The following is a 27,941-nucleotide window of genomic DNA, read 5'->3' as shown; positions in this document are numbered from 1 at the left end:
TTCACTAACTCTTGTTGATCTATGGTTCTCATTCAATTTTGTGTAGAACACCCAGACATTTCAGTGGCATTGTTTACTCCTGATGAACAGGGGACACTGCGTGTCCAGCAACCAGAGCACTGCCTGAGTTATGGGGGATATTCAGGAAACATGCTGAACAGATGAATGAATGAGCAAATGAATGAATAGCTGATTCTGACTAGTCAACCAAGACTTAGTTAGCACCAATGCTTCTGGATGTTTTATTGCTTCTCAGGGGAGTATGCAATGTGAAAGAAGAAAGAAAAAAAAAGGCGCCTCAAAATCGTCAAATATCAGTAGATGCATTGGTTTTATTAACTGATATTTTATCTTCAAAGGAAAGGCTGATTGAGTCTTGCACAGGCGAAAGAGCCACTGGGTCCCATTGGTTCTCTGTCTCTCCTGCTGCACAAATTACTGACGGAAAGATTTGGGCCTTCATTGTGACCACATCCACAGAGACCATAGTCCAGAGAGAGCATGTGGGGCCTGAATCAACTGCTGGTGTTTGTTGAGCAGAAACAACGAATCTCTGACTTCCCACCAACAGCCAACCTGATTTCAAAGAGCCAAGAAGCATCTCAGATTCGTCAACATTCCTTTAATGAGCTGAGAAACTTTTCATGGTAAACTCAGCAGCTGAGTAACAGGATGATGGCACCACAACAGGCAGATAATCAAGGCAGGAGGTCAAAGCATTGGAGCCAACACCCACCCAGGACGGGGTATAAAAGGGCTGGGAGGAGAGGAGGCCTCAGTCTCAGTGGCTCGGCGTTCCCAGCTGATCTGAAGCTCCTGTGCAGTCTCAGCCCTACACCATGACCTCCTCCTACAGCAGCTCCTCATGCCCTCTGGTTTGCACCATGGCTCCTGGAGCAAGAAATGTCTCTGTCTCTCCCATCGACGTTGGGTGCCAGCCCGGGGCAGAGGCCAACGTTGCCCCCATGTGCCTTTTGGCCAACGTGGCACATGCCAACCGAGTCCGCGTGGGGTCGACTCCCCTGGGCCGCCCCAGCCTCTGTCTGCCCCCGACCTGCCACAGTGCTTGTCCCTTGCCAGGGACCTGTCACATTCCCGGCAACATTGGAATCTGTGGGGCCTATGGCAAAAACACCCTGAATGGCCATGAGAAGGAGACCATGCAGTTCCTGAACGACCGCCTGGCCAACTACCTGGAGAAGGTGCGCCAGCTGGAGCGGGAGAACGCGGAGCTGGAGGCCACACTCCTCGAGAGGAGCAAGTGCCACGAGTCCACTGTGTGCCCGGACTACCAGTCCTACTTCCGCACCATCGAGGAGCTCCAGCAGAAGGTGAGGTGTGGGATCGCTTGGGTGTGCTGGGTCTGAGAAGGCAGAAGCCTTCGCAGGAGGAATCCACATAAGGTCCAGAGAGCTTTGGGTTCTTGGTTTCTCTTGGACATGAGCGTAGACACCACACGTGGAGTGGGAGCTTAGAGTATGATGCTTTGTGTGTGAACCGTCTTTCCATTTTCCTCAGATCCTGTGCAGCAAGGCCGAGAATGCCAGGCTGATTGTACAAATTGACAATGCCAAGCTGGCTGCTGATGACTTTAGGATCAAGTAAGTCAGGCCGAGGAGGGCCAGTGTGACTTCTCTCCTGCTGTATTTCCAGGGGCCTGCCCCATTACTCAGCCTATATTATAGGTGTTCAAAAACAGTTTTTGACTAGAAGAATATTTCTCTCCAAACCTTAAATTAGCCTATTGCTAGAAATGGTCATTATATAGGAGGAAAGAGAATATAAGCATTAAAAGAAAAAGAAGGGCTATAGTCTAGATTGGTTAGAACCTATGTCATTTTCTCCCACATCTAGAAGATAAGAGGATTTTGCTTTTCAATCAGAAGTAAAATTGAGTCATCACAAAAATAAACTGTCAATGCGTAGGTTGTTGCTAGACTCACTGACTCTTGGCCAAATCCATCAGCTGGAGGAATTGTCATTGAAGCTCCTTGGTAGCAAGAGTTGGGCTTGAATGAATGGGAAAAGCAGGAAAACAATGAGAAATAACGAACTAAAGAGGAAAAGCAGCAAACTGAAGGTCCAGAGTCTTATTTTTAGCCATTCTTTTTTCCTGGCCAAATGACTCCCATTATGGCAGAATAAAGGCTGCATTTGAAGTCAGAACACTTAGGATGAGTCCGTGCATTTACTATTAACCGGGCATAGAATTCTGAAAAACTCATGTTTTGCTTCTGAGCCTCAGTCTTCCATGTAGTCAATGGACATAATGTCCTGACTACAAACTCTGTAGCTACAGGGTTGAGCATAGTGTATATTGCCCACGTGAACAAATGAGCATCCAAGGTGGTGTGGGAGGTAGGAAGGCAGGGCAGCCGAGAGGGGCTCTTGGGGCATTCTTGTTGACCCTGTACCTCCCGTGACGGAAGGCTGGAGAGTGAGCGCTCCCTACGCCAGCTGGTAGAGGCGGACCAGTGTGGGACGCAGAAGCTCCTGGATGACGCGACCCTGGCCAAGGCTGACCTGGAGGCCCAGCAGGAGTCCCTGAAGGAGGAGCAGCTGTCCCTCAAGAGCAACCATGAGCAGGTGTGGCCCTGGCCGCTCAGACTCCCGGGGAGGGTGCTGGGCAGACAGGGGAGCTCCCTGGCCCCGGGGCTCTCAGAGCATTGTCTGGGCTCAGCTGGCATCAGGATGCAGGACTGAGGGGGGTCTGAGGGTCCAGAGGGCCTCTGTGGAAAGTGCAGACTTGCCTTGGGCACGAGGAAGGTGTCCAGGTGGGCTCTCCCCACTGCACTCTCAGCAAGACTTTCCCATTTGCTTGTGTGTGGGACTCCCCTCCCACTGCTTGCAGGGTCAGGGTCCTGGTGCTGTCTGCTCCATCAAAGGTCTTCTCCTCACACAGGCTGTCTGTCCCTTCCTCCTTTCTGCAGGAAGTAAAGATTCTGAGGAGTCAGCTGGGGGAGAAGCTCCGGATCGAGCTGGACATTGAGCCCACCATTGACCTGAACAGGGTGCTGGGGGAGATGCGGGCTCAGTACGAGGCCATGGTGGAGACCAACCGCCAGGATGTAGAACAGTGGTTCCAAGCCCAGGTGAACGAGGGGTGGGTACAGAGCTGGGGAGTACCTGGCCTCCATCTGGGCAGGGAGGTGACTATGTCTCTCCGTGCTCTAGTCTGAAGGCATCAGCCTGCAGGCCATGTCCTGCTCCGAGGAGCTGCAGTGCTGCCAGTCGGAGATCCTGGAGCTGAGATGCACGGTGAATGCCCTGGAGGTGGAGCGCCAAGCCCAGCACACCTTGGTATGTGTCCTTCACCCTCACTGCACTGCAAATGCCCCGTGCCATGGCCTAGTAGCCTTTTATTTTGGAGGTCTCACCGCCCAGGTTTCTCCCACCTGTTATCACCATCAAAATTTGGGGCATTAGCAGTTTCCCTGGGGCCCTTGCACATTTTATCCCCTTATTTCCCACTACAGAAGGACTGTCTGCAGAACTCCCTGTGTGAAGCTGAGGACCGCTTCGGCACGGAGCTGGCCCAGATGCAGAGCCTCATCAGCAACGTGGAGGAGCAGCTGTCCGAGATCCGGGCTGACCTGGAGCGGCAGAACCAGGAGTACCAGGTGCTGCTGGACGTGAAGGCTCGGCTGGAGAATGAGATTGCCACGTACCGGAACCTTCTGGAGAGCGAGGACTGCAAGTACGTGTGATCTGGGCAATTCCTAAACCACACACATGACTATCAGGCAATTCCTCAGAGGTGATGGAAGTGCTTGCAGAAGATATCATCTTAATAAACAAGCCTTCCTGTGCTTTCCTGCTCAGTGACTCATTAACCTCTCCTGGTCTGTGCAGACTGGATTATTGAGAAAATGTTCTCTAAATGGTAGCCAGGTCCCTAAACCAAGTCTTCCCCAAGGACTCCTGGATGTGGAAAGACACAGATGAAAGAACTGTTGGTATAGATTCTCTGGTCTGTGTGCCTTGTTGGTGGCAGGCCCAGCCTTCACCTGGTCTTACCCTTGTCCATCAATCACTGAAACATCTTTCTAATGTAACTCTTTTTCTTTCTCTCCCTGCAGACTCCCCTGCAATCCCTGCTCCACGCCTGCCTCCTGTACTTCTTGTCCAAGCTGTGGCCCTGTCACCGGTGGGTCTGCCTCTGGCCATGGAGCCAGCATGGGGAGATGATTCTGAAGGCCCGAAGTTCCTGTGCAGGAGGTTGAGGCTGGTTGCACTGGGGTCAGGAGTGCCTTCACCTTGCTCAGTCTGCCTTCCAGAAAGACCAGACTCACTGAGGCATTTTCCCTAAATCAACGGGTAGCAGACACTTCCAAGGAGTGTCTCCCTGCCTATGCCTCTAAGCTGTATTTTTTGTTGTTGTTGAAATGTTATAATTATCTTCCACGAAAGTGATTCTTTTTCCCAGTGCCTCTTCTTGGTTCTTTTGGTTCTATTCCAGTGTTTCAGAATCTCCTAAAATGTCACTGGGTTCCCTGCATTAAATGGTCAATAAACCTCTTTCCTGCACCAAGTGCTGTCCCCCTGGTGTTGGTTGTGTGTGAAGTGTCAGAGAGTCCTGGTCGTCAGGTCCTGTGTCCTCACTGGCCCTGACATCTCGCTTCCAGGAGCTCCCTGCGGTGCTCTGGGGCTTCTGGATGAAGGTCCTTTCCTGACATTGGATGTGTATTCACCTTGCCCAGGGATCCCTACAGACTGGTGGAAGGAAGTGATGCTAGTTGCCAAGTTTGAATTCTTTCAAAACAACTCAGAGCTAACATGTCCCTACCATGATTTTGGCATCTTCAGCCTCTTGGTATTTTGTCCAAGAGCAAAATCACATCACTTAGCGTTCTAATCTTGTCAAAGGAAGGTCGTGTTGAGAATTGCCTGGGCCAAGTTGCCAAGTTTTTCCTCTCACTCCAGTTGGCCCCTTTCATGGAGCCATGGAGTTCCCGCCCACTCTCCCAAATGTAGAGGCCCAGACTGGGCACTGGAGACTGGGGTCTTGGTCTTGGGTCACTTCCAGGCTGTAGTTTTCTCTAGAGAGACGCTGCCACTGATATATCTGCTGTCTATTCTGCTGCTGTCTTGGAGGTGCTGGTGGTGAGGGCTGCTGCTGCCATTAGAGCACTCCAACTCTGTGCCTGCCTCTCGGATGTGGCTCTGGCACAGGCCAAGGTGGTTCACAGCCAGACGAGGTTATGAGCAGGTGGAGGAGCAGCCCGGAGAGGCTGCTGCCTCCCGCGCCATGCTAGTCAGTTTACGGCAAGCACCAAGTATGTCCAGAAGAATGAAACTCTTGGGTCTCAGGTCATCCATGTGCCCTGGTGCAAAGAGCAATGAAAAACTGGTCCTTCTTCGTGGTAGCATAGTGTGGTGGAGGTGGATCTTCTCTAGGGTCAGGGAAACTTGGATTCAAATCCCACCTTCGTGACTCTGAAGTGAGATTTGAACCCACCTTGCTGAGTGAAGTTGGCCAGGTCGCTGCACTCTCTTGAGACCTATTCCTCGTTTGTGGAAGTAGGATAGTTGTATTTACCTCTCACTGTGGTTGAGGGGTAATGCATCTAATGTTCCTGGCATCTAGAAGGTGTTCAGTGGATGTTGGTTTATTGAGGCTCCCTGGGAACCAGCAGGTACAGTCTCTTCCTCCCAGAGAGAAAAAGGAGCTGAAGAGATAGTAGCAGAACCCACTCTCAGCATCGGGGCCCTAGATTTCTATGTTGGTGGCTGGGAAGTTTGGTCATACTCCTTGTTCATGTATACGCAGTAATAAAAGTCACCTTCTGTAGTCATGAGGCCTGTTTCTCACTCCAAGTAGCCTAACTGAATCCAAAAAAGCATTCGTTGGGCTGTCAGAGGACAAGACTGTTTGGTGGGCTCTTGTGGGCTCTTCTAACGAGGAACCCACAAGAGTCATGTTTTAAGAAATGGCTGTGACCAACCCTCAGTGTGATGGGGTTGTGGAGATCCGGCCTGTCCCCACCTTTCTTGGCCAGGTCACACCCTTGACAAGCTCTACCTGTTAGGTACCATGGCTAGGTGTGGCAGGAGGTGCCACTCAGGTACACAGAAAATGAAGGCTAGAGGCTGGCAGGTGGGTTACCAGCCCAGTCAGGACACCTGGACCCTGGGGGTTTTACTCACATTCATTATCCTAGCCTGAGAGCTCAGGGCTCCCTCTGGTACCAAATCCCAGACATCTCTTCTTGCAAGTGATTCTCCCGACTGGACATTCTATGCCTCTCCGCCTCACATACTCTCACCGACTGGATGGATATAGCCCTGAATGTGGCCCAATAGGCTTTGCTTTGGCCACAATAATTGCAGCCAGGTGTCTCTTATTTTCCTCCCCCCGAGGCTTCTGGTTCCTTGGTTGGGGGCCACATCTGGTTCTGAGCCACCTAGTGCTGAGCCCGTCTATCTTCAGTTCACCAATCCTGCACTGCCTGGGCACTGACGTGTGATATTTCTTCCCAGCCTTCGCGTGGTTAACACCAGTTGGGGCTCATGAGGCCCATGCACTTATGTATTGTTTGACACCAAATGCCATTTCTCACAAATTCCAGCAAAGTGGAAAGGAGAAAGGGTGAACAGCTGCAGGCCACTGGGGTGGACACTGCAGTCACCGAGAGAGCTCTGGGGAAGGGCACATTCCTGCCCCCACCACTGTCTACACTGGGAAGCCAAGAAGATCCAAGTGAATTTCTGGACTTTCCTGAACAGGAACATTTTTTATTTGTATAGTTTTTTTGTAGACGATGGTATGTGATACCTGTCAGGTCTCTGAGCCCAAGCCAAGCCATTGCATCCCCTACGACATGCACATATAAGCCCAGGTGGCCTGAAGTAACCGAAGAATCACAAAAGAAGTGCAAATGCCCTGCCTCGCCTTAACCGATGATATGCCACCACAAAAGAAGTGAAAATGGCCGGTCCTTGCCTTAACTGATGATATTATCTTGTGAAATTTCTTTTCCTGGCTCATCCTGGCTCAAAAAGCTCCCCCACTGAGCACCTTGTGACCCCCACTCCTGCCCGCCAGAGAACAACCCCCCTTTGACTGTAATTTTCCTTTATCTACCCAAATCCTATAAAACGGCCCCACCCTTATCTCCCTTCGCTGACTCTCTTTTCGGACTCAGCCCACCTGCACCCAGGTGAAATAAACAGCCATGTTGCTCACACAAAGCCTGTTTGGTGGTCTTTTCACACGGATGCGCATGACAATACCTAAGGCTGATGGTGTGTGCCCCATCCTCCTGTCCTTCCTCTCAGCATCTTCTCTTTGTCTTCCTGACCAAGAACAAAATCAATTTCATCTGTTCTCATGGCCACTAATAATCTTCATGAGCTCAGCTTGGTGAACCATTTTTAATTTATCTTTTTTCTTCCTAATTCAGTGTTTCATAACCATGCCTTCCCACTTAATGAATATAAAGATACCTTGCCTTCTCACTTAGTGTTTTAACTTTCAAAAACGTAAATACCAAACTCATATCATGACTAAAAGACAGCTCATTTCAAATACAGGTTATGCTTGTTTTCAAATGACACTTCCTCTAACTAAAATAGCTTCCCTGCCATCTGTTTTAGAGATTCCAAACATTGCATCCCCACTGGGGGTTGGGGGTGATACACAGACTCTCCCAGTTAGAATCACTGTTCCTATTCAGGTACGAGCCCCTGGGCTAAGCCTACCTGCTTTACCTGCCTGCCAGGTGTAAATATGTTTTAGCATCTGAGGAGGAGCATTTCTCAGTGACCCAGGACCCCCTAGAGGCCAGTCCCAGGTAGCTACATGTCACACTTATCCTCTCCAAACCTGAATGCAGCTTCTCCCGCTCCAGCCAGCTCTTTCCTTTGACTTCTTAGCTTCCTTGACGCACACAATTGTCCTAGGAACTTGGGGGTGACCTTGGGGCCACTTTCGGCTTCTCTTCTTCCTTTGACCCCATGTACAGTAAGTTGCCCTGTCTTGTGAGTCCTTTTGCAGCATCTATGTCCTCTGTGCCTTCCTTTCCATCAGCACTGCTGGTGGCTGGTTTTGGCATCCATCACATCCTGCCTGGATTCTTGGAAGAGCCCCCTCCTGCCCTCTCTCTTCTGTGCTGGATTTGTTCTGCACATACCACCAGCCCGTCACTCTTTTGTGTTCTATTTATTGAGTAAATACTATGTACAAGACACTGTATTACGTGCTGGAGGGCACACGAAATGGAGACTGAGTGTTCCCACTCTAGGGTGCACACTGGGCATGTAAAAAAAAAAATGGGGCCGGGCGCAGTGGCTCATGCCTGTAATCCCAGCACTTTGGGAGGCTGAGGCGGGTGGATCACCTGAGGTCAGGAGTTTGAGACCAGCCTGACTAACATGGTGAAACTTCGTCTCTACTAAAAATAAAAAATCAGCCAAGCATGGTGGCGCATGCCTATAATCCCAGCTACGTCGGAGGCTGAGGCAGGAGAATCACTTGAACCCAGGAGGTGGAGGTTATAGTGAGCCGAGATCGCACCACTGCACTCCAGCCTGGGCGACAGAGCGATACTCCATCTAAAAACAAAACAAAACAAAACAAACAAACAAACAAAGAAAATGAAATGTCAGGGCTTTCTAAATTTATTATGCCAAGGTGAAAATTAAGCCTGGGAAACTGGGTCATGCCATATAGCTGTTTTTCTTCTCTCCTGCAAGGACTGTTGCTTCCTGACTTGTGTGTTGACATGTTGCACAGTAACCAGACTCCCTTGTTTGTATTCAAACCTGGAGTAAATGACATTGGAGAAGGAGGCCCTTGTGACTGCTGCCTCTTTACAACAGAATGTTAAGCATCCCCATGAGAGTGTAATCAACAGCAGTCAATCAGATCTTACATCTGTACATTAGCCTTTGTATGGAAAACGTTGTAATTCTGTTCGGCACCTCTATTTCTGCCTATATAAATGATCTTCACTTTCCCCCCGCACTGGGAGTACTGATTGCCATTCTTCGGTGTTCGTGTGTCCCCAGAAGACGGCTCTCACGTGCCATGTTTGCAAAAACTCTTTTAACCAGATCCTGAGCCTTTTGATTATTTTAGGTTGACAGACACTGGATTAATCTTCTAAAATTTATCCTTTCTCTCTTTCATCTGCTCGAAAACCTCCAGAGGACTCTGTTCTGTCTCTAGCTCTTTAGGTGAGTTGTGTGGTTCAGAGCGGGAATCTCATAGCTATTTGTTGAATAAATCCAGCTGGACAGTTGGCGTCTAGGAGTGCTGGCCTGTGGTTCAGTCCAGACTCCACTATCTGCCCCTTTCTGGGTCACTGGGCAGAGCAGAAAGCACTTGGACTTCAGGCTCAGGCAGACCTGGGCTGACATTTCAAGGCCCATACTTTCATTCCAACTTTGTGAGCTCTGATAACTTCCCTAACTGCTCTGAGCTTTGTTTTCTTCACTCTACAGTGGGATACTTGTAACTGCTTTGTAGTGTGGTTATAAGGATGAAAAGACACGACGATATGGGAAGCACATAGTATAATATTTGGTGGCACATAGTAGGTGGTCAAATAACATAGTAGGTGGCACATAGTAGGTGTCTATCTAATTTGGGCATATAGATTTGTGTGTGTGTGAGAGAGAATTAAGTAAAATATTGTATACCAAGTGCCAAGCTTGGTTCTCTGCACATAATAGATGTCAATAAATATTACTTCATGTGACCTTTCTCTGTCTTCTGCAAACATTGTTTTTCACATGGACTGGCCTCTTCCCCACAGGCATAAGCAACACAGTGTTCATATTTTCCTTCTTGTCTCTCCTCTCTTCTTCATCCTAGATATCCTCCTAAAACAAACCTCCGCAAAGAAGGGCGAACTAGGAAAACAAACAACTTGCTTCTTACGTTGGAGAAAACTGCATGCTAACTGATTTGAAGTACAGTAATCCAAACACGGGCTCCTCTTGAATTCATCAAATCCTGTTTTGTGACCCGGTGCTTCATTTACCTAGGATGAAGTCACCACAAAGCTTGTCTATTGCTATGGAGCGGTGGTTCCGTCTTCCAAGGGTGGTCCCCAGACGAGCAGCATCAGTGTCACATGGGAACTTGTTAGAAATGCAGACTCCCCGGCCTGACCCCAGGCCACTTGAATCAGAAACTATGGAGTGGGGCCTGGAAATCTGCATTTTTGCAAGCCCTCTGGGGGTTGCTGGTTAAAGTTTGACAACCGCTGGTGGAGATGTTACGAAAATAGAAGCAGACAATATTTTTAGCATAGAGGTGTACAAACTTCAGTCTTACAGGTTTTAGAAATGCAATTTGGCTCTTTGGGTTGACGTTTTGTGTCATTCAAACTCATTTCTTTGGGGATCCAGCACTTGGGACAGGCCGGTTGTTGGCTGTTGCATTTCTGAAGTTATACCCAGTTCTCCTGAGCCCACTTCTGTTTCTGAGCGTTTTCTTGTGTTTATCTCTTTTTTTTTGTCACCCAGTCTGGAGTGCAGTGGCGCGATCTCGGTTCACTCCAACCTCCGCCTCCCGGGTTCAAGCAATTCTCCTGCCTCAGCCTCCCGAGTAGCTGGGACTACAGGCGCCCGCCACCACACCCAGCTAATTTTTGTATTTTTAGTAGAGATGGGGTTTCACCATGTTGGCCAGGATGGTCTCAATCTCTTGATCTCATGATCCGCTTGCCTCAGCTTCCCAAAGTGCTAGGATTACAGGCATGAGCCACCTTGCCTGGCCTGTTCATCCTCTTTTTCTGGAAAACTGTCTCCCACTTTCCTGCCCATCCAAGTCTTCCCAATCTTAAGTTCCAGACAAAGTCTCTTTGATGGCCCCTCTATATCTCTAAGGCCCAGTCACTTACCCCTCCACTGAGTTACGTGACCTCTTTTTCTGCTCTCAGCTTTTTGAGGGTGGAAATTTCTCCTTTTCATCTCTGCATTCCCCATCCCCTTGAGAAGGGCTTTGGTATAACAGGAGTTCAGGAATATCAGACACTTAGAGTAAGTCACCAGGACAAGGTAAGCCATGCCTTGGAGAATATCACCCACATCTGTATAGAGTTACAGGGAAGGGTCCCCATGGGTCTCATTGACTGTATATGGGACCAAGTGGTGGCTGACTGGTTGTCATGGCTGAACAGCCAGTGGGACCAGCATGGTTTACACGAAACTTCTGGGCAAGAAGATTTTCTGGCCATCTACTGGCTGCCTTTCAATCTAAACTAATCAGAAATCCCACTGTACAGCCCCCACTTAAGAGTGATAGGAACTGTTACATCACGGAGCGTGTCCAGAGGAATATTCCTGGGATGGCAAGGGGATCTAGAACCATGCTGAATGCAGAACCATGAGTGAGAAATCTCACATCTGCCACAAAGAACTGAGAATGTGACAGAATGATTAGATTTATCCTGTATGGGACACCTTGGGGAGAACTGGAGAGTAAATGAACTACAGGGCCAACTCTCTGACTTACTTGCCAATATATTGCCAGCCTCTGGCTCAGTCCCTGGCTGGCACAGAGTAGGTACTCAATAAATGTTTGTTGAATGAATGAATGAATGACCCAAAGAAAGCTACAGGGAGAGGTAACACAAAGGTAGATTTGTGAAGACTTTCTAACAATTCTCTATAATGTGAGTGCCTTAAGGCTGAGCTAGCTGCTGTTAATTTTCTGGATACCAGTGTCTTGCACAAAGCGTGGGAAGCTGCTTGTAAGCCACAGGAACTGATGGTGTGAGCTCTCCTGGAAAATGGTGGACTGGATGACTAGTTAGAGGAAGGCCATTAAAGGGGATTTAATGCAAACGGGTACTAGACTAGAGGATCCTGAAGTCCCTTTCGTCCTGGAGATGCTATGTTTTAGGGCCAGCTGAAGCACACACTTGCTGCTTCAAGGGCCCTCGTGGTGAATTCATTCATCTTAGGAATGGGGTCAAAGTAGCATCTTTGTTAGCATAGACTGGAAGCTGGCTAGCTGCCCTTTTCCAGGGTTTATTGAACAAATGGTCACTGGCTTGTTTTAGAAATAAGGGAGGCTATAAAGCTTCTGATGCTCTGAGTGTGTCTGAAGATTAAGGAAATTTAAATTTTGCTCTAGAGTCTCCCAAGCAATGGACAATCAAGGTAGGTGCATTTCAAAGAAATGCAAAAATATTTCAAAAGATGAAAGATCAAAGTTCTTTAGTATGTATCTTCTGTAAACAAGGGTGATGAGGGACTCAATCTGGTGAGAGGGTCAATAGAAAGGAAAGAGGCCTGGGAAGGTGGGTGAGGCCCTGAGAACAGACACCATAAAGTGTTAATCACTGCCTGCCTTAATTAGCCTGTAGACTCCAGTACACAGAAGCATAATTTTATTTCCTGAAAATTGCAAACCATCAGTTTTATTATGAGCCTTTTTTTCTCACTCCCCAAACTGCTTATCTGTTTCACGTATGCACAGGGAAAGTCTTAATTGCTAACATCTGTTTTATAGGTTGTGTATTGATTTTAATTCAGTTCAAAATACTTAAAATTTTTTTAATTTGATTTCTTCTTTAACCCAAGGAGTATTAAAAAGTGTGTTAGTTTTCACAAACCAAGATCAATTTGGAACTTAGGTTTCACTTTCAGTTTTCTAACAATTTGTATGAAGGAACTTTCCACTTTTTTTCTGCCACTTTCCTTCAAAAGGAACCTGGCTATTTATTTTTCCTTATACTTGAAAGTCATCTTCCAGGGCAGATCCCTACCTTTCACTCACCTTTACCTCAAGACCATGGTCCTGGCATTCAAGGCTTTTCATAACCTGGACTCAATGCAACTTTCCAGGGCTTGGGGATAATGTCTCCATTATAAACACCAACACAACTAGACTATTTTCCATTTTCCAAATGTTTGATTGTGTTTATTTTGTTCTCTCTGAGAGAAACTCACTCCCCAACGCTTTATGGAAAATATAATTCAATACACATTTGGAAAATCCCCTACTCCATGAAGTCTTTTTCTGGTCTCTCAGTGAGCTCTCTTCCACCTCAAAATCTTTGCAGCTCTTTTTAAAAAAATACCTCCTTTTACTGTCTTCATAATATCAAGATCATTTACTTTCTTATCTCTCTTATTGAAATCTAAAATCCCCTTCTTACAAGACAGCCTAGATGTGTGTTTGTCCCACACTGGGCACTCTATAAATATCTATCAAAACAAACAAATCATGATTTTTCCCTTTCTGCAATGTGCCTGATTGACTGATGTTTTAGGTTTTGCTGCAGTGGGAACAGTCAGAGGTAGGAAAAGAATGTGGGAGCGAGAGAGACTTGCAGGAAATTTTAGGAGTCTTTAGTTCTTGATTATTTCATACACATAAGCTGACAGAAGGGAAAGATTCCACAGCCACAGAAAGTGGGCTGCTTGAAGAAGACCTTGTTTTCTCCGTTTTCCAGGACCCTGCAGTGATGGGAAGCAAGAGGTTAGGGCCTCTTTCATGAGCTCATTAACTCTTTATAGGAAACAAAAACCACTGACTAATAGAGTGATTGTATAACAATTGACATAAATATTAATGAGGAAAATGCCAGTTTTCTTGCACCAACACCCACTAAGCCTTATATAAGGTCTTCAGGAGGAGGAAGATTTTGGTTTCAAGCAGATCCAACTGTGGGCAAAGCAGGATCTCGCCTTTTAGCACCATGACTTCTGACCATTGCAGTTCCCTCCTCAGCGAGCAGGTTTCAGAGGCCAACGCTGCCTCCCTGTGCCTCTTGGCTAATGTGGCACATGCCAACCAAGTCCGTGTGGGGTCGACTCCCCTGGGCCGCCCCAGCCTCTGTCTGCCCCCAACCTGCCACACCGCTTGTCCCTTGCCAGGGACCCGCCACATTCCTGGCAACATTGGAATCTGTGGGGCCTACAGCGAAAACACCCTGAATGGACACGAGAAGGAGACTATGCAGTTCCTGAATGACCGCCTGGCCAACTACCTGGAGAAAGTGCGCCAGCTGGAGCGGGACAATGCAGAACTGGAGACCAAACTCCGTGAGAGGAGCAAGTGCCATGAGTCCAGTGTGTGCCCGGACTACCAGTCCTACTTCTGCACCATCCAGGAGCTCCAGCAGGAGGTGAGGTTTGCAGTGCACCAGATCAGGGTTCAGGAATCTACTTACTGCCTGTCGGCCAAATCCAGCCAACCACCTGCTTTTGCAAATAAAGTTTTATTGGTTCATGGCCATGCTCATGCATTTGTGTGTTGTCTGCAGCTGCTTTTGTACTACAGTGGCAGAGTTCAGTCATTGTAATGGAGACTGTATGGTCTGCAAAGCCTAAAATATTTACTATCTGACCCTTTACAAAAAAAGATTACTGACCCTGGGTCAGCAGTGGATTTTTTTTTTTTTTTTTTTTTTTTTTTTTTTTTTTTTTAAATGTGGGAAGAGAATCTCTTGAGTGAAGGTGAATGGGAATTTGTAAAGGGTGAGATGTGGAATTTATCTCTCCAGGATTCTGAGTTCATGCTTACTTAACTTCAGCACATCAAATCCCTAAATCATAGTCACAAAAACCATGCTAATTTCATGAAAACCATGCAAAAACCGTGCTGTGTTTATGACAGTTGCTGTATGCTGAAACTTCCCGTGCAGTAAACAGGGCAAAAGGAGTATTTCCTAACATCCTTGCCAAGGCAGTGTCTATCCACACAACAGCATCAGCATCTTATGCATATCTGTTGTCACTTTTGATTATCCAGCTAAAGCTTCTGAAGAGCCTACATCTTAGTTTCAGAGCCAGGAAGACAAGGAATGTCAAAATAGGGGTTACAGAAACCTGGCTAGATTCAGAGAAGACCTGTAGGGAGGTTGGACAACCAGAGGAAAGAACTTCTTTAGAACAGATCCTACTTTATCTAAAACATTCATAGTTAGTCCACTGTTCTGTGGCCTAGATTCTGGATTTTTTGTTTGTTTGTTTGTTTGTTTTTGAGACAGCGTCTCACTCTGTCACCCAGGCTGGAGTGCAGTGGTGCAATCTCAGCTCACTGCAACCTCTGCCTCCCGGGTTCAAGTGATTCTTGTGTATCAGCTTACTGAGTAGCTGGGGTTAAAAGCGTTCACCACCACTCCTAGCTAACTTTTGTATTTTTAGTAGAGATGGGGTTTCACCATATTGGCCAGGCTGGTCTCGAACTCCTGACCTCAGGTGATCCACCTGCCTTGGCCTCCCAAAGTGCTGGGATTACAGCTGTGAGCCACTGTGCCTGGCCAGATCTTCTTATTTATATTGGGCTAAGCATCCTATCTGGCAAAATGACAGCAAATCTTTGTTATATGTTCAGTTTGCTACTGTCTTCCATCTCCTGGTTCCTTTGACTCTATGTCTTCATCCTTTTCCAAGAAGTCTCTTGCAAATCTTTCCTCCCACACCACGAAAACATCTCTTGCATGTTTGGGAGTTTGTGTTGTCCAGGGGGATGCTGTAGGTTCAACTTCAGCCAATAAAACTTCCTCTCACCTGAGGCTATAGGCGTCTCTGGGATCAGTAAGTCACTTATTGAACCTATTTTCTTATCCCAGATTCTGTGCACCAAATCGGAGAACAATAGGCTGGTTGTGCAAATAGACAATGCCAAACTGGCCGCGGATGACTTCAGGACCAAGTGAGTTGGGGTTGGACGGGGATGGGAAGGAGCCAAGTGAGTTGGGGTTGGATGGGGATGGGACAATGCCAAGTTGGCTGCTTCTGTCTCATGTGGCATCGGATGTCATCGACCCAGACCCCGACCCAGACCCCAACCCAGTAGTTACAGCAGGAGAGAACAAAAGGCATTAAGCTCAAGATCCTGAAAAACTATCCACTCTCCAGTGGTTTAGCATTAACAGTTTACAACATGTGCTAGAATGCATCATCCACCTGGTAAGAAACTTGTGAAGCAGGGGGGCAGGGATAGCATCTCCTCTGCAGGTGGGGACCCTTGAGGCTGGGGGTGCTGGTGTGACTTGCCAAAAATCGTGTGGGTACTGAGTGGCAGAGCTGGGACTTGGCCTTAAATTTTGTACCAAATTTTCCTTTATTGAAAATTTCCTGAGAAACTGTTGCTTTAATAAGGATATGTTTCTGTGCTGCAGCTTGATTAATTTGTGAGTGCTGATAATTCATAGCAGAAATCATGCTCCATAGCCTAAGACAAAAACATGTGAAAGTCAAAGGGTTGACACCACCTAAGGAGGTGGGTGCTGGAAGGGGCACTGGGTTTTATCATCTTTCTTCGGGGCACTGTGCAAGTCTCACTCTTCTAGAGCTAAAGAAAGCCATTTCCTTGGCCGGGCGCGGTGGCTCAAGCCTGTAATCCCAGCACTTTGGGAGGCCGAGGCGGGCGGATCCCGAGGTCAGGAGATCGAGACCATCCTGGCTAACACGGTGAAACCCCGTCTCTACTAAAAAAATACAAAAAACTAGCCGGGCGAGGTGGCGGGCGCCTGTAGTCCCAGCTATTCGGGAGGCTGAGGCAGGAGAATGGCGTAAACCCGGGAGGCGGAGCTTGCAGTGAGCTGAGATCGGGCCACTGCACTCCAGCCCGGGCGACGAGACTCCGTCTCAAAAAAAAATAAAAAGAAAAAGAAAGCCATTTCCTTCCTCTCATTCTGGCAATGTGGCTTTTACTCTAAGAGGGAATCCAGGGTCCCTTTGAGTATGGGGCTTGTGGAGAGGGGTCTGCAGTGATTCCACCGTGTTGCAAAGACCCGGTTACTTTGCCACCTCCCTTTTGGGCCATCTGTCTGTAAAGGCAGGTGCTGGCTGTGTGTCCATCACAGTATCCTCAGTACCAGCTGCTCCCCCTGGTTCATCTCAGGTGCTTAGTATTGACTGAGTGGGGAATATCCTGTTGCTTTCTGGGCTTTGAGCACACTACACAGGAAAAGCCAACTCACGATTAGACGGCGAAGGGCAGAACAGTGGACTTACAGCTGCGAGCTGGGAGTCATGTCCTGGTGCCCCTTCCTGCTCTGTAACTGTGACTCCTGCACTTTCCCTGTTACAGGTATGAGACAGAGCGCTTGCTGCACCAGCTGGTGGAGGCTGACATCTGTGGCCTGCGCAGGGTGCTGGACAACCTCACCCTCGCCAAGTGTGACCTGGAGGCCCAGCTGGAGTCCCTGAAGGAAGAGCTGCTTTGCCTCAAGAAAAACCATGAGCAGGTGTGTGACCCCTGGTGTGATGCATTGAGACTTTCTGGAGGTGAATTCAGGCTCATCTGGGGGAAAAAATGGAGGCTTCCTTCTGCCTGGGATTGAAGCTTTGCAGGTGAGCTCTGGCTTTTGGTGGGAGATTGCTTCTCGTCCACAGCTTCTGGAAGCTGCTGGGCTGGTGCAGGCAGCGGTTTATCTTCAGAGGAGCACAGGGAAATTACTGGGGAGGATGGAAAGTGGGAGTTGAGAGTTTGGGTGAAGGGCAGTGGGGGGCTCTGCAGACGGGTCATACTTCATACTCCTCTGATGCCTACAGGAAGCCCGCACTCTGAGGGGTCAGCTGGGAGACAAGCTCCGGATTGAGCTGGACATTGAGCCCACCATTGACCTGAGTAGGGTGCTGGGGGAGATGCGAGGCCAGTATGAGGCCATGGTGGAGACCAACCGCCAGGATGTGGAGCAGTGGTTCCAAGCCCAGGTGAGGGGGACTGCTAAGCAGTGGGGATTGACCTCCATCTGGGCAGGGAGGTGACCGTGTCTCTCTGTGCTCCAGTCTGAAGGCATCAGCCTGCAGGCCATGTCCTGCTCCGAGGAGCTGCAGTGCTGCCAGTCGGAGATCCTGGAGTTGAGACGCTCGGTGAACGCCCTGGAGGTGGAGCTTCAGGCTCAGCACACGCTGGTGAGTCCCTCTGTATGCACGGGAGACCCAGCATGGCTCTCACTACCCATGAGCAGCTCTCTAGGGTCAGTACAGGCCTCAAACACCAACCACGGACTCAGCTTAAACCTTGGTTTCATCTCTTTTTTAAGCACTTCCCTGTAGATGTGGATGTTGAGTGAATCAATATTAACTCAGGTCAGAGGGCTCTGATCTTAAAGGTCTACCATGAAGAGTGTTAGTTATTCTGGCCCAGGACAGCTAAAGGGAGTTAGATTGCCCTATGGACCTGGCAATGTCTTGGGGTGTCACAATCTTAAGAGGTTGGAGGCAGAGATCCATGAGTTTTAACTTGTTTCCTTCTTTCTTTGATATTATAGAAGGACTGTCTACAGAACTCCCTGTGTGAAGCTGAGGACCGCTACGGCACAGAACTGGCCCAGATGCAGAGCCTCATCAACAATGTGGAGGAGCAGCTGTCTGAGATCCGGGCCGACCTGGAGCGGCAGAACCAGGAGTACCAGGTGCTGCTGGACGTGAAGGCCCGGCTGGAGAATGAGATTGCCACATACCGGAACCTTCTGGAGAGTGAGGACTGCAAGTATGTGCCCTATTGTTGTCTATGTTAACACCGTGTGCAAAAACAGATAACTTCTCTTGGGAATGACCTAAAAGGAGCTCTGGAGGCCTGGTGGGGGTGGCATTGCAGATCCCATCTTTGGAGACAAACTTGCTACCAGTAGGCCTGGTGAGCTAATGCCTGCCTAGACGTAGATGAGGGTGTGCAGGAGTTTTCAGGTCATGGCATTTGTTTTGCTGACAACGTTGTGCTCCCAGTTGCCGGCTACTCCCAAAGAGGGCTAAAATACTGAGTGCCCAGCACATTCAGGTTTTGCTAAATTCTCTCTAGGAGAAGTATTACAGTAATGAGTATTCTTTGTGCTGATAGCATTTAAAGTATTGCTAAGGGCATGTCACTTACTCTTTCATTTTAGTTCCCTGTGAAAAGGGTCAGAGGGCCGATATACCCCTTTAAGCACTAAGGAACACTATGAGGGGCTGTGTTTAAATGGAATCAGTGGCTGACATCTGGGCAGTTCTTGTTCCTCTGGCCTTTCTGCCTTTCTGCTGTGTTCCTTCCACGTGGGACGTGACCCTGGCCTGGTACACAGGTACACTCAGTTCTGGCCCCAGCTCCACTGTGGACTATGGGCACGTCATTGCCCCTTTCAGGCTTAGAGGGACCTCTAAGGTCTAAAGTCCTCTTTCGCTCTTTAATTCTAACGTGTCTATAATATACTTTTGTCTTTCACATACTTCTCATGCCAATGTTTCAAACATCTTTTTTCTCTATGCAGATTTCCCTGCAACCCATGTGCGACCCCAGCCTTCAGCACTCCCAGTCCAGCCCCAGCAGCCTGTGCCCCCTGCTCCTGGGCCACCCATGGGCTCTGCTCATCAGCTGGATACTGACACACTCCTCAGCCCAAGGTGCTGGGAAAGGGCAGGTGTCTTCAGCTCGTTAGGCTCTGCTCTGCAGTCCTGCTACCTGGGCCTTGCCTCCTTGGCCAGCCAGGCAGGAGACTGAAGAGAGACAGTGCCACTCTGTGGATAGGTGTTTGAGTCCAGCAGCTCAGCCCCTGTGACTGAATTTGTGTTTCTTCCCCTCAAGGTGTCTCGAGTGCGCCATTTTCTCTCTTCTGTTGCCTCCTGATCTCTCTGAGATGGGGCAGGCACCCTTGTTTTTATTTTGCTATTAAACTTTTCTTCTGTAGCAGAATGAGCCCAGCGCAGTCTGGCCTCAGCATCTCCATCCCATGCTGAGAGCCTTGCTGGGAACTCTTTGAGCCACATGCTTCTGTAGACGGGGGTTGTGGCTGGTTCACCAGAGTGGTTCTGGGAGATGGCAAAGCCAGTGAAGGCTGGAGTTAAAAATGGGACGCGGCAAAGTGGCACAGAGGAGAGATACCCAACCTTGGACTTCACCGAGTGTATTTGGAGACAGATTTACAGATAGAACTTTTAAAATATAGACGCTAAGTAAAATTTCCCTTTTATCTGGATAAGCCACCTGGTCCTTGTGTAAAGGAAGAGCTCAAGTCTGCGGCACCACAGACCGCTGCAAAACTCTGAAAATATTAAGTGATGGTAATTGCTATCAGTCTAGAAAGACCCAAACAACCTGACTCATCCAAGCTCCCCAGTAAGCCCCACTGGTGGGTTCTGGCAGCTGTCTGGCTTGGAATTTGTAGACTATAGAACATGAACCAGAAGCCCCAGGACAGGTAACTTAAATTGAGCTTTTAGAATGACATGCCCATTATGAGCAAGGCACTGGCTGGGGCTTCGCCGACATTGTGTCACAGAGCCCCACCTCAGCCCTGCAAAGAAGCAGCAGCTGTTATTATTCTCAGCTGGTGGCTGAGTCAAGACTTGAAACCCAGTCTCTTTGAACCAGAACCAAAGCCCGTTCTTTGGAAGCTTTGAGGGGGAAACAAATTAAACATGAGAAGGTTTAGGGCAGTGGTTCTTAAAGCGTGGCCCTCCAGCCAGTAGCACTGGCATTACCTGAGAACTTGCTAGACATGTACATTCTTGAGCACCAGCCCTGACTTTCTGAACCAGCAGTCTGCTTTATCATGATTTGCAGGTGATTCTGATGTTGGTTCAAGTTCGAGAACCACTGGGTTAGGGGGTTTATTTGAGGAGTGAGCCCTTGACTAGCCAGATCCTCTACAGAAAGGGCTGACCTTGCCCTCCTGATATGTCCTCCAGTGAGGAATCCTTCATACCATCAGATCAGGATAGAGCCTTTCTCTTTTACATTGCAAGACTCTGAAAATGTTAAATGATGGTTATTTCTATCAGTCTAGGACGAAAGGCCCAAACAAGCTGACCCATCCAACCTCCCCAATAACTCCCGTTGGTGAGTCCTTCTGGAAACTGCTCAGCTTGGAATTCGTAGACAATAGAACATGAATCAAAAGCTCCATATTTTGATATCCATGGCTGAGAATCAGCACATGCCCAGAATTCAGCGTTACAGCTGGCCAGAGAAGCAGAGTTCCCCATCCTTGGAGACAAGCAGAGGCTTCAGAATCACTGGTGGGGATGTTGAGGGGAACACTTAGGGAACTGATGGGGCTGGTTGAGATGGCTGTAAGAGGTCTTCTAGCCCCCACAACTCTGTACATCCCTGCTTTATAAGTCTTATTGATCAGTGAATCCACAAGCATTGAAGTGGAATCACCAAACCTACTTTAGGAGCTGGTTTTGGTCTTCCCTTTCTGTTCTGTGAATTCTCTGAATCACTGTAGTTTGCTGAAAAAGTTACAAGTACAGCTGGTTCTGGTTTAATCCAGGTCTTCCTGATACAGAGCTGTGGTGCCGGAGTGATCACAGTCCCTAGCCCCAAGGCTGGAGGGAGCTTAAGTGAGAATCTGGTTGCTCTGCCTCCAACTGCTCTCAAGCCCAGCGTCCTACTTGTTGGTCACTGCTCATGTACATAGGACTGATCTGCTTGAGAGACATTAGGATTTACAGCATAGGAAGCCCAGGAAGGGTCAGAGGTGGCCACACCCTCCCTTCCTCTGTTCTTTTTCTCAAGTGGTAAAAGTGTTTTGGCACATGTGACACACCCTTTGGGCACCTACCCAAGAGAAGCTCTCAATAATGAACAGTGATCTCGATTAGTCTTAATTTAGCATCTGACCCAGCTGCCCTCACCTCCTTTGTACTTAAATAGCTCCTTTCATCCAGCAAGTTCAAAGCTGTCTAACAAAATAAACCCACTTATTCTTGCACCATATGACAGCGTAGGCAAGCATTGTCCTTCCCATTTAAGGGAGAGAGAGAGAAGGTGAGTCATTCAGTGGTTGAGGGATTCTGCTGGTGACATAAAGTGAGTCAGTGGGGCCCCAGGGTGATTGACCTGTGTTTCTTAAGTTCACATCCAGTGCTCTCTCATTTCTAATTAAAAGATTAGCTTTGATAAGACAGTACATGTGTGTGTGTGCACACGCGTCTGTGTGTTTGTTGTATGTGAAGAGTTTCCCTGGAAACCACACAGGTCCTCATTACCATCACCATCACCAGAATCATCATCATCATCATAAAGTCATATAGCTTCATCATCATCATCATCGTCATAGAAGCATATATCCATCAAACTCTTACTATGAGCCAGGCGCTGGTTTACATCATAGCTACAATCATATGGGTAAACTCATTTAATCATTACAGCAATCCTAGAAAGCCAATGCTATTGTTTCCTCATTTTGCAAACAAGGAGCCAAGACTCAGAGAGGTTAAGTAACATGCCCAAGGTCACACAGCTATTAGGTGGTGAAGCCAGGATTCAGATCCAAGCAGCCTGCCTCCGGCAACTGTGCTCTTAACCACTGTGCTTTACAGAGGCCTAGTCTCAGATTTTGTCAACAGGATGATAGAATCATAATAACCCAATTGTTTTGATTCCTTTCCTTGAAGGAAATGAGTATGTTTATGTTAGAAGAAACGTTTCTGAGAATTTATACAACCAAGGGTGGTACAAGGAATGAAAGTCCTTTAGTATCACAGGATCTTGAAGCTTGAGGACTCTGGTAATTTTAATAAACTGAGAGTTGCCAAAGAAGCTCAACTCACCTCCTGCCATTGTAAAACCACCTTGTCTACTGAGAAAGAGGAGGAGGAAAATAGAATCTATAGATGTTCATTGTTTCACCATTTACAAAGCACTTGTTAAAGTACTTTGTGTTGTATCCAAATGGAGGCCCCAAACAACCCTGAGAGAGGGGAACAGGCATCACAATCCCCCTTGTGCAGAGGGAGAAGTACAGTTGTAGGGAGGTGAAATGACCCCTCTGCACCTCACGGCAGGTGAGGGGCAGCTCCATGCACCCAACCCCAAGTCTTCTCATTTCTGTTCCCCTGCTCTTTCCCTGTTCCCAACTGTGAGGGCCTTGCTGGAGGTACATGTGGATAAAACTTTACATTCACGCCACTCTGAAATCCTGGATGGATTTTACGGGAAAGGCATCCTAGGGTCTGGGATCTCGCTAGGGGTGATCTTCTCAGTGCTGTCCCCCATTAGCATTTTAGACTCAGCTTCTGACCTTTCGCCATCGCCTGGAAGCTCCCCTGTTTGATGCTGGTTATTGCATCCAAATGTCCCTTTCCCTTCTTCCTCCCTAGTTCTTGGACATCCTATACAACCTGCCTCAGTGATTCACATTGGTCTCCAAGGCCCTCTGCCCTCAGGAGGTCTCTCTGGTCTCAAGGGGGCACAACTGTGTCCACTCACCAGCAGGACTGCGTCCTCCCTCTGTTTCCCTCTACCAGCCTTATTCCCCTTTCTATTTCCTCTGTCAATTTACTTGATTTACTGTGGTTACTTTTCTTTTTCTGCCCCACACCACATCCCTGGAATGATTTCTTATACTGCACCTGGCAAAAAGCATGTTTCATTTGCTTTGAAACTTACCTTGACTCCCATGGATCCTGTGGGGATGCCACAGGGCTGAAGAGATGGGCCATCACCACTGCCTCTCCCGTGGTCTGCAAAGCAACAAGAACCAGATGCCGAAACAATTCATTACCCTGCCTGGCTGAAGACTAGATTATTAAAGGGAACAAGATTCTAATGAGAACAGTTCTCTGAATCCTGCTTGAGTCACTTAGAGAGCGAAGCACAAACAACTCTTTGGGATACAAGTGCATAACCTGAAATAGCTTCATCTCCTCGCCATGTGGCTGAAAATCATGAGCTGGATTGGAATGCCCTAAATGGGGTTTGGGTCAGGGTGGGTGTAGGAAGAAATGGAGTGGGTAGGGGAAGGAGATATTTTTGGGTGAAGGCTCAATCACATTACATTATGTTAGCTGTGGACCTGTCTGCTTAGCAGGACTCAGAGTTCCCGGGTGGTGGGGACATGACATGCCCCCACTCCCCACAATGTCCCCCGCCCCTGGGACTGTAGATGTGCAGATGCACACAGTAGATGTTCAACAAGTGACTAATGCCCATAATGTCACACGTACATTTTTCTTTTTATTTATTTTTAATTTTTAGATGGGGTCTTGCTGTTGCCCAAGTTGGAGTGCCGTGGCATGATCTTGGCTCACTGTAACCTCAAATTCATGGGCTCAAGCAATCCTCCTGCCTCAGCCTCCAGAACATCTGGGACTAAAGTGTGCTCCACCAAGCCTGGCTCGTTTTTAAATTTTATTTTATTTTAATTTTTTTTAGATGGAGTTTCGCTCTTGTTGCCCAGGCTGGAGAGCAATGTTACGATCTCTGCTCACCGCAACCTCCGCCTCTTGGGTTCAAGCGATTTTCCTGCCTCAGCCTCCCAAGTGGCTGGGATTACAGGCATGTGCCACCACGCCCGGCTAATTTTGAAACTCATTTTTAATATTTTTTTGTAGACATGGGGTCTCGTTAAGTTGCCCAGGCTAGTCTTGAACTCATGGGCTCAAGTGATCCTCCCACCTCAGCCTCCCAAAGTGCTGAGATTACAGATGCAAGCCACTGTGCCCAGTACCCATTTTCTATTTACATTGAATACAAACATATTTCCAAATGTCCATCTTACACCTTCTAAATATCTCATCTCCTTAACTTCTGGCTATTTCTCATACATATTGGGGACCCATCTTGGCCTGAATTGTTCATAAAAAACATTTTTTTCACCAGAACTACGATTCTTTTGTTTTAGTTTAGTCTTATGCTCAGCATAGAGAAGCTGTGTAATAAATGTGTTCTGAATTAAATTGAACTAAATAATGAATGTGGGTTTGATAGCCCACTGACTGCTCAATTTCTCCTTGAATGAAAAAAATTTGCAACTATTCCAACTAGGAAACTAAGAGAATACATGAATTCTATCCCTTGCCTGTGTGAGGTCATGGGGACCTTACAACCCTGGGGTCCCATTTTCCCCACTAATTCAAGGAGCAAATTCACTCAAGCCCACTGAGATCTTAGAAACACTGCAAGAAAGAAGCTAGATTTACAAGAGATGGCAGCATTGTGTTTACTCACCAGCCAGTCTCTCTGTGGTCCCCATCCTGAATTCTTGTGCCACTTCACATTCTGCAGGGCAACCAGCAGGGAGAAAAAGGAATCTCTAGGAGTAACCAGAAGATAACAGGGGTCGCTTGTTCTCTCCTGCATCTTCTATGTGGCTGTTGATGGGCCATGACCTGCAGCCAGTGCAGGACTGACTCTCCCTGCTTCATTTCTCCTTTCTTCTCTTCCCACTCCTTATTCCTTCAGGAACAGGCAGTGTTGCTCCTTTTAGACCTTACACTGCCTGGGTGTAGATGGCAGTATATTTCTCAGCCACAAACAAATCTTAAGCTGGATCACAGAGGTGATGCTTTGGTCTGGACACCTTGGAACAATGTCACTTCTTTCAGAGGCCTCAGAAGCTGCAGTCCCGTGTCCATAGATCTTTTGAGTCAACTCGATTTATGCCTTGCAGGACACTCAGCATGGTGGGCCACTCCTCAGTCTATTGGCTTATTTTGCCTTGGCTTCTTCTCAGCTTTGCATTCTCCAGGTTAGCCCCTTGGAAGCTGGGCTAACTTTGTCTGATTTGTTGCATGATTCTGAAGATTCTTCCCTCCTAACTTTCTTCCTTGTCTCTTCTTTTTCTTGTTATCTCTCCTCGTCTCCATCTCTTTCCATTTTTCTGATCTCTCTGCATTGTACAAAAATTCTATGTTTGCTTTCTTGTCAATCCATTCCTTGAATCTTCTTATACTTAGAGCCTAAACACTCTTCTTTGACTACAGTCTCCATGAGGCTATGCCGGCCAGTCAGTAGATAGGACCCAAGAGCTTGGAGAAAACTGCTGGCATTTAGTCTGGGCTTAGGTTAAAGCCTCCCTGGCTGGGGAAGAAGAAAGGGCTGAGGAAATAGCTGCTTGCTGGAAAGCCAGTGCTTGGAGCAGGCTGACAAGAGTTAGGAAGCAGAAGGCCTGTGCTGTCATCTATAAGCTAGTGCTCATCAATCAGATGCATGAGCCTTTCCATTCACCCCAAGCCCAGATGAAATGAGACAGAAGCTCCCCACAGACAGCTGCCGCCTAGCCTTGCGTCCTTCCTCTGGAAAGTCTCAAGGGTAACAGCCTGTAGACCCGCCTATTTCTCCACGTTTAATTGTCTTGCAAGGAAACAAAGAAGTATAGATTTTATTATAAGTCTAGATCTTCCTTGTAGTGCTGTGGGTCTTTTCATCTGAATGGCATTATAATAAGCAGTGATAATGGTCTTGGGGAGTGTAGATGAAGGACCTTTTATCTGAGACCCAAGCAGAGTGTGACATGAATACCATCATGAAAGCTCAATGGGAGAAGCACTCCAATAAGTTGTCAATAAAACGGCAGCTCTGGCTGGCAGCCAAAGCCACAGTGGAGATGGGGGTGCTGCCTCCAGAGATGCAGGTGGTACCTGACGGTGCCTATAATTATGCAACTTTTATATATTCAGAACTTTGGCTACCTCTTCCTCAGATCTTCTAGTGCCTTCCTTCACCTCCCAAAGCAACCCCAAGTGACTCCAGCTTGCCTTGCAAAACCCCCTTGCTCATGCCGTGCTCAGCATTTTCTTTCCCGGTGCACAGGTCCTTGGATTTAATTATACAACCACAGAGACCTCCTTTGGTACCTTTAGACCTTTGGTTCTTAAAGCAGGGGGCATCTACAGTAGGGCTGGAGATGGGAAGCCCAGGACAGAATATAGCCCATCTTCCTGGTGTATCCTTTTCTCTTAGTGAATTGGGCAAAACATTTGAAAGTTTAACTGGAAATTTAAAAGGGGCTTTTAGAAAACATTAAAGCCAACATGGATATATTATGGAATATAGGGTCAATTCACATGAAGTTTAAAGATCAAATACATGTGATTTCATGCCTGTGGAGGCCCCTTTGGGCTATCTCCTGACTTTCCTAACATATCCATCTACTCTGTTTGGATACTATGGACACCCGAAGAAATGTTTGACAAACACCTCCTTATTCCTTTCTCTCTCCTTATTCCTTTCTCTCTGCCCCTAAATATCTTTTCTAGGTCATTTAAATGCCTTTTTCTGTTTGTTTGTTTTTTGAGACAGAGTCTCGCTCTGTCACCCAGGCTGGAGTGCAGTGGCGGGATCCTAGCTCACAGCAAGCTCCGCCTCCCGGGTTCTCACCATTCTCCTGCCTCAGCCTCCCGAGTAGCTGGGACTACAGGTGCCCGCCACCACACCCAGCTAATTTTTTTTTGTATTTTTAGTAGAGATGGGTTTCACTATGTTGGCCAGGATGGTCTCAATCTCTTGACCTCGTGACCCGCCTGCCTCGGCCTCCCAAGGTACTGGGATTACAGGCATGAGCCACCACGTCCAGCCTTAAGTGTGTTTTTTATGGCTCTCTCAGTTTGCACTTTTCAGCCTTCTTTCAAAATGATCTCTTACCCTAGAAACTTCTCTGTTCTCAAACTAGTTGTCAAAGCCTCTACCTTTAAAATTCTCTCCTCTACAATTTTCTTAAGTAATATGCAGTGTTGGCGGGGAAGTATTACACGGACCCGTAAAACACAAATTGCTGTCTAATATTTTCATCCCTGTCCTCCATTGATTCTAGTCATCCACCTTAAGGCTTCCAAGGCATGGAATGCTCCATCATTTGAAGATTCTTCTTTAAATGAAGAGGGAAACACAGTCCACTGTGGCCTCTTAATGCAACTTCTTCCTCAAACCAATCCGTGTTTCTCCCTAGAAATGGCAGGTGGACCAGGACATGAGTATGTTTACGGGCCTGCAGGATTATGTGACACAAAAGAATGTCATTGGATGGATCAACACCTCAATTAATGAGGGCAGATACTTGGGCTGGACTGTGTAGCCTCTTTGAAGGCCTACCACAGAACTCTGATTTCATGGGTGGACTGTCTGCGGAGGAGTCCTGACTTAGCAAGAAGCCCAAGTAAAGAATTTTATGGGACAAGGGACTCTTCTGAGGAAGGCAAATAACAGACTGAAGGAAAGGGCGTTTGAAAAGAAGTGAAGAAATAAAAAGAAAAAAGACATTACATACTGTGTCCACACCCTCTGCAGTGGGATATAAATGCTCCCTAGAGGAAGGAGACCC

General features: G+C 47.6%; 2 protein-coding genes across 2 annotated transcripts; both read left to right on the top strand.

Annotated features, from left to right (window-relative positions):
• Positions 1–777: 777 nt before the first annotated feature.
• On the top strand, positions 778–4,524 carry LOC102129765 (keratin, type I cuticular Ha7). The gene is made up of 7 exons (XM_005584174.4): positions 778–1,331; positions 1,519–1,601; positions 2,430–2,586; positions 2,931–3,092; positions 3,175–3,300; positions 3,477–3,697; positions 4,080–4,524. The coding sequence occupies exons 1-7, from the start codon at positions 840–842 to the stop codon at positions 4,186–4,188; spliced, it is 1,350 nt and encodes a 449-aa protein (XP_005584231.1). The 5' UTR covers positions 778–839; the 3' UTR covers positions 4,189–4,524.
• A 9,082-nt stretch (positions 4,525–13,606) lies between these two features.
• On the top strand, positions 13,607–19,281 carry LOC102129383 (keratin, type I cuticular Ha7-like). Its single transcript, XM_005584173.3, has 7 exons — positions 13,607–14,087; positions 15,537–15,619; positions 17,003–17,159; positions 17,467–17,628; positions 17,704–17,829; positions 18,189–18,409; positions 19,167–19,281. The coding sequence occupies exons 1-7, from the start codon at positions 13,659–13,661 to the stop codon at positions 19,279–19,281; spliced, it is 1,293 nt and encodes a 430-aa protein (XP_005584230.3). The 5' UTR covers positions 13,607–13,658.
• Positions 19,282–27,941: the final 8,660 nt, after the last annotated feature.

The sequence above is a fragment of the Macaca fascicularis genome, chromosome 16 (assembly GCF_037993035.2).
Source record: "Macaca fascicularis isolate 582-1 chromosome 16, T2T-MFA8v1.1".
NCBI lineage: Eukaryota > Metazoa > Chordata > Mammalia > Primates > Cercopithecidae > Macaca > Macaca fascicularis.
Note: the sequence above shows the minus strand (reverse complement) of the source record. Positions and strands in the feature narration are given on the sequence as shown.

Excerpts from the sequence above, each read along its gene's own strand:
- LOC102129765 (XM_005584174.4), top strand. The coding sequence starts at position 840 with ATGACCTCCTCCTACAGCAGCTCCTCATGCCCTCTGGTTTGCACCATG. Across the intron at positions 1,332-1,518 it reads TCGAGGAGCTCCAGCAGAAG|ATCCTGTGCAGCAAGGCCGA; the intron begins GTGAGGTGTGGG and ends CATTTTCCTCAG. Across the intron at positions 3,698-4,079 it reads CTGGAGAGCGAGGACTGCAA|ACTCCCCTGCAATCCCTGCT; the intron begins GTACGTGTGATC and ends CTCTCCCTGCAG.
- LOC102129383 (XM_005584173.3), top strand. The coding sequence starts at position 13,659 with ATGACTTCTGACCATTGCAGTTCCCTCCTCAGCGAGCAGGTTTCAGAG. Across the intron at positions 17,629-17,703 it reads AGCAGTGGTTCCAAGCCCAG|TCTGAAGGCATCAGCCTGCA; the intron begins GTGAGGGGGACT and ends TCTGTGCTCCAG. Across the intron at positions 18,410-19,166 it reads CTGGAGAGTGAGGACTGCAA|ATTTCCCTGCAACCCATGTG; the intron begins GTATGTGCCCTA and ends TTCTCTATGCAG.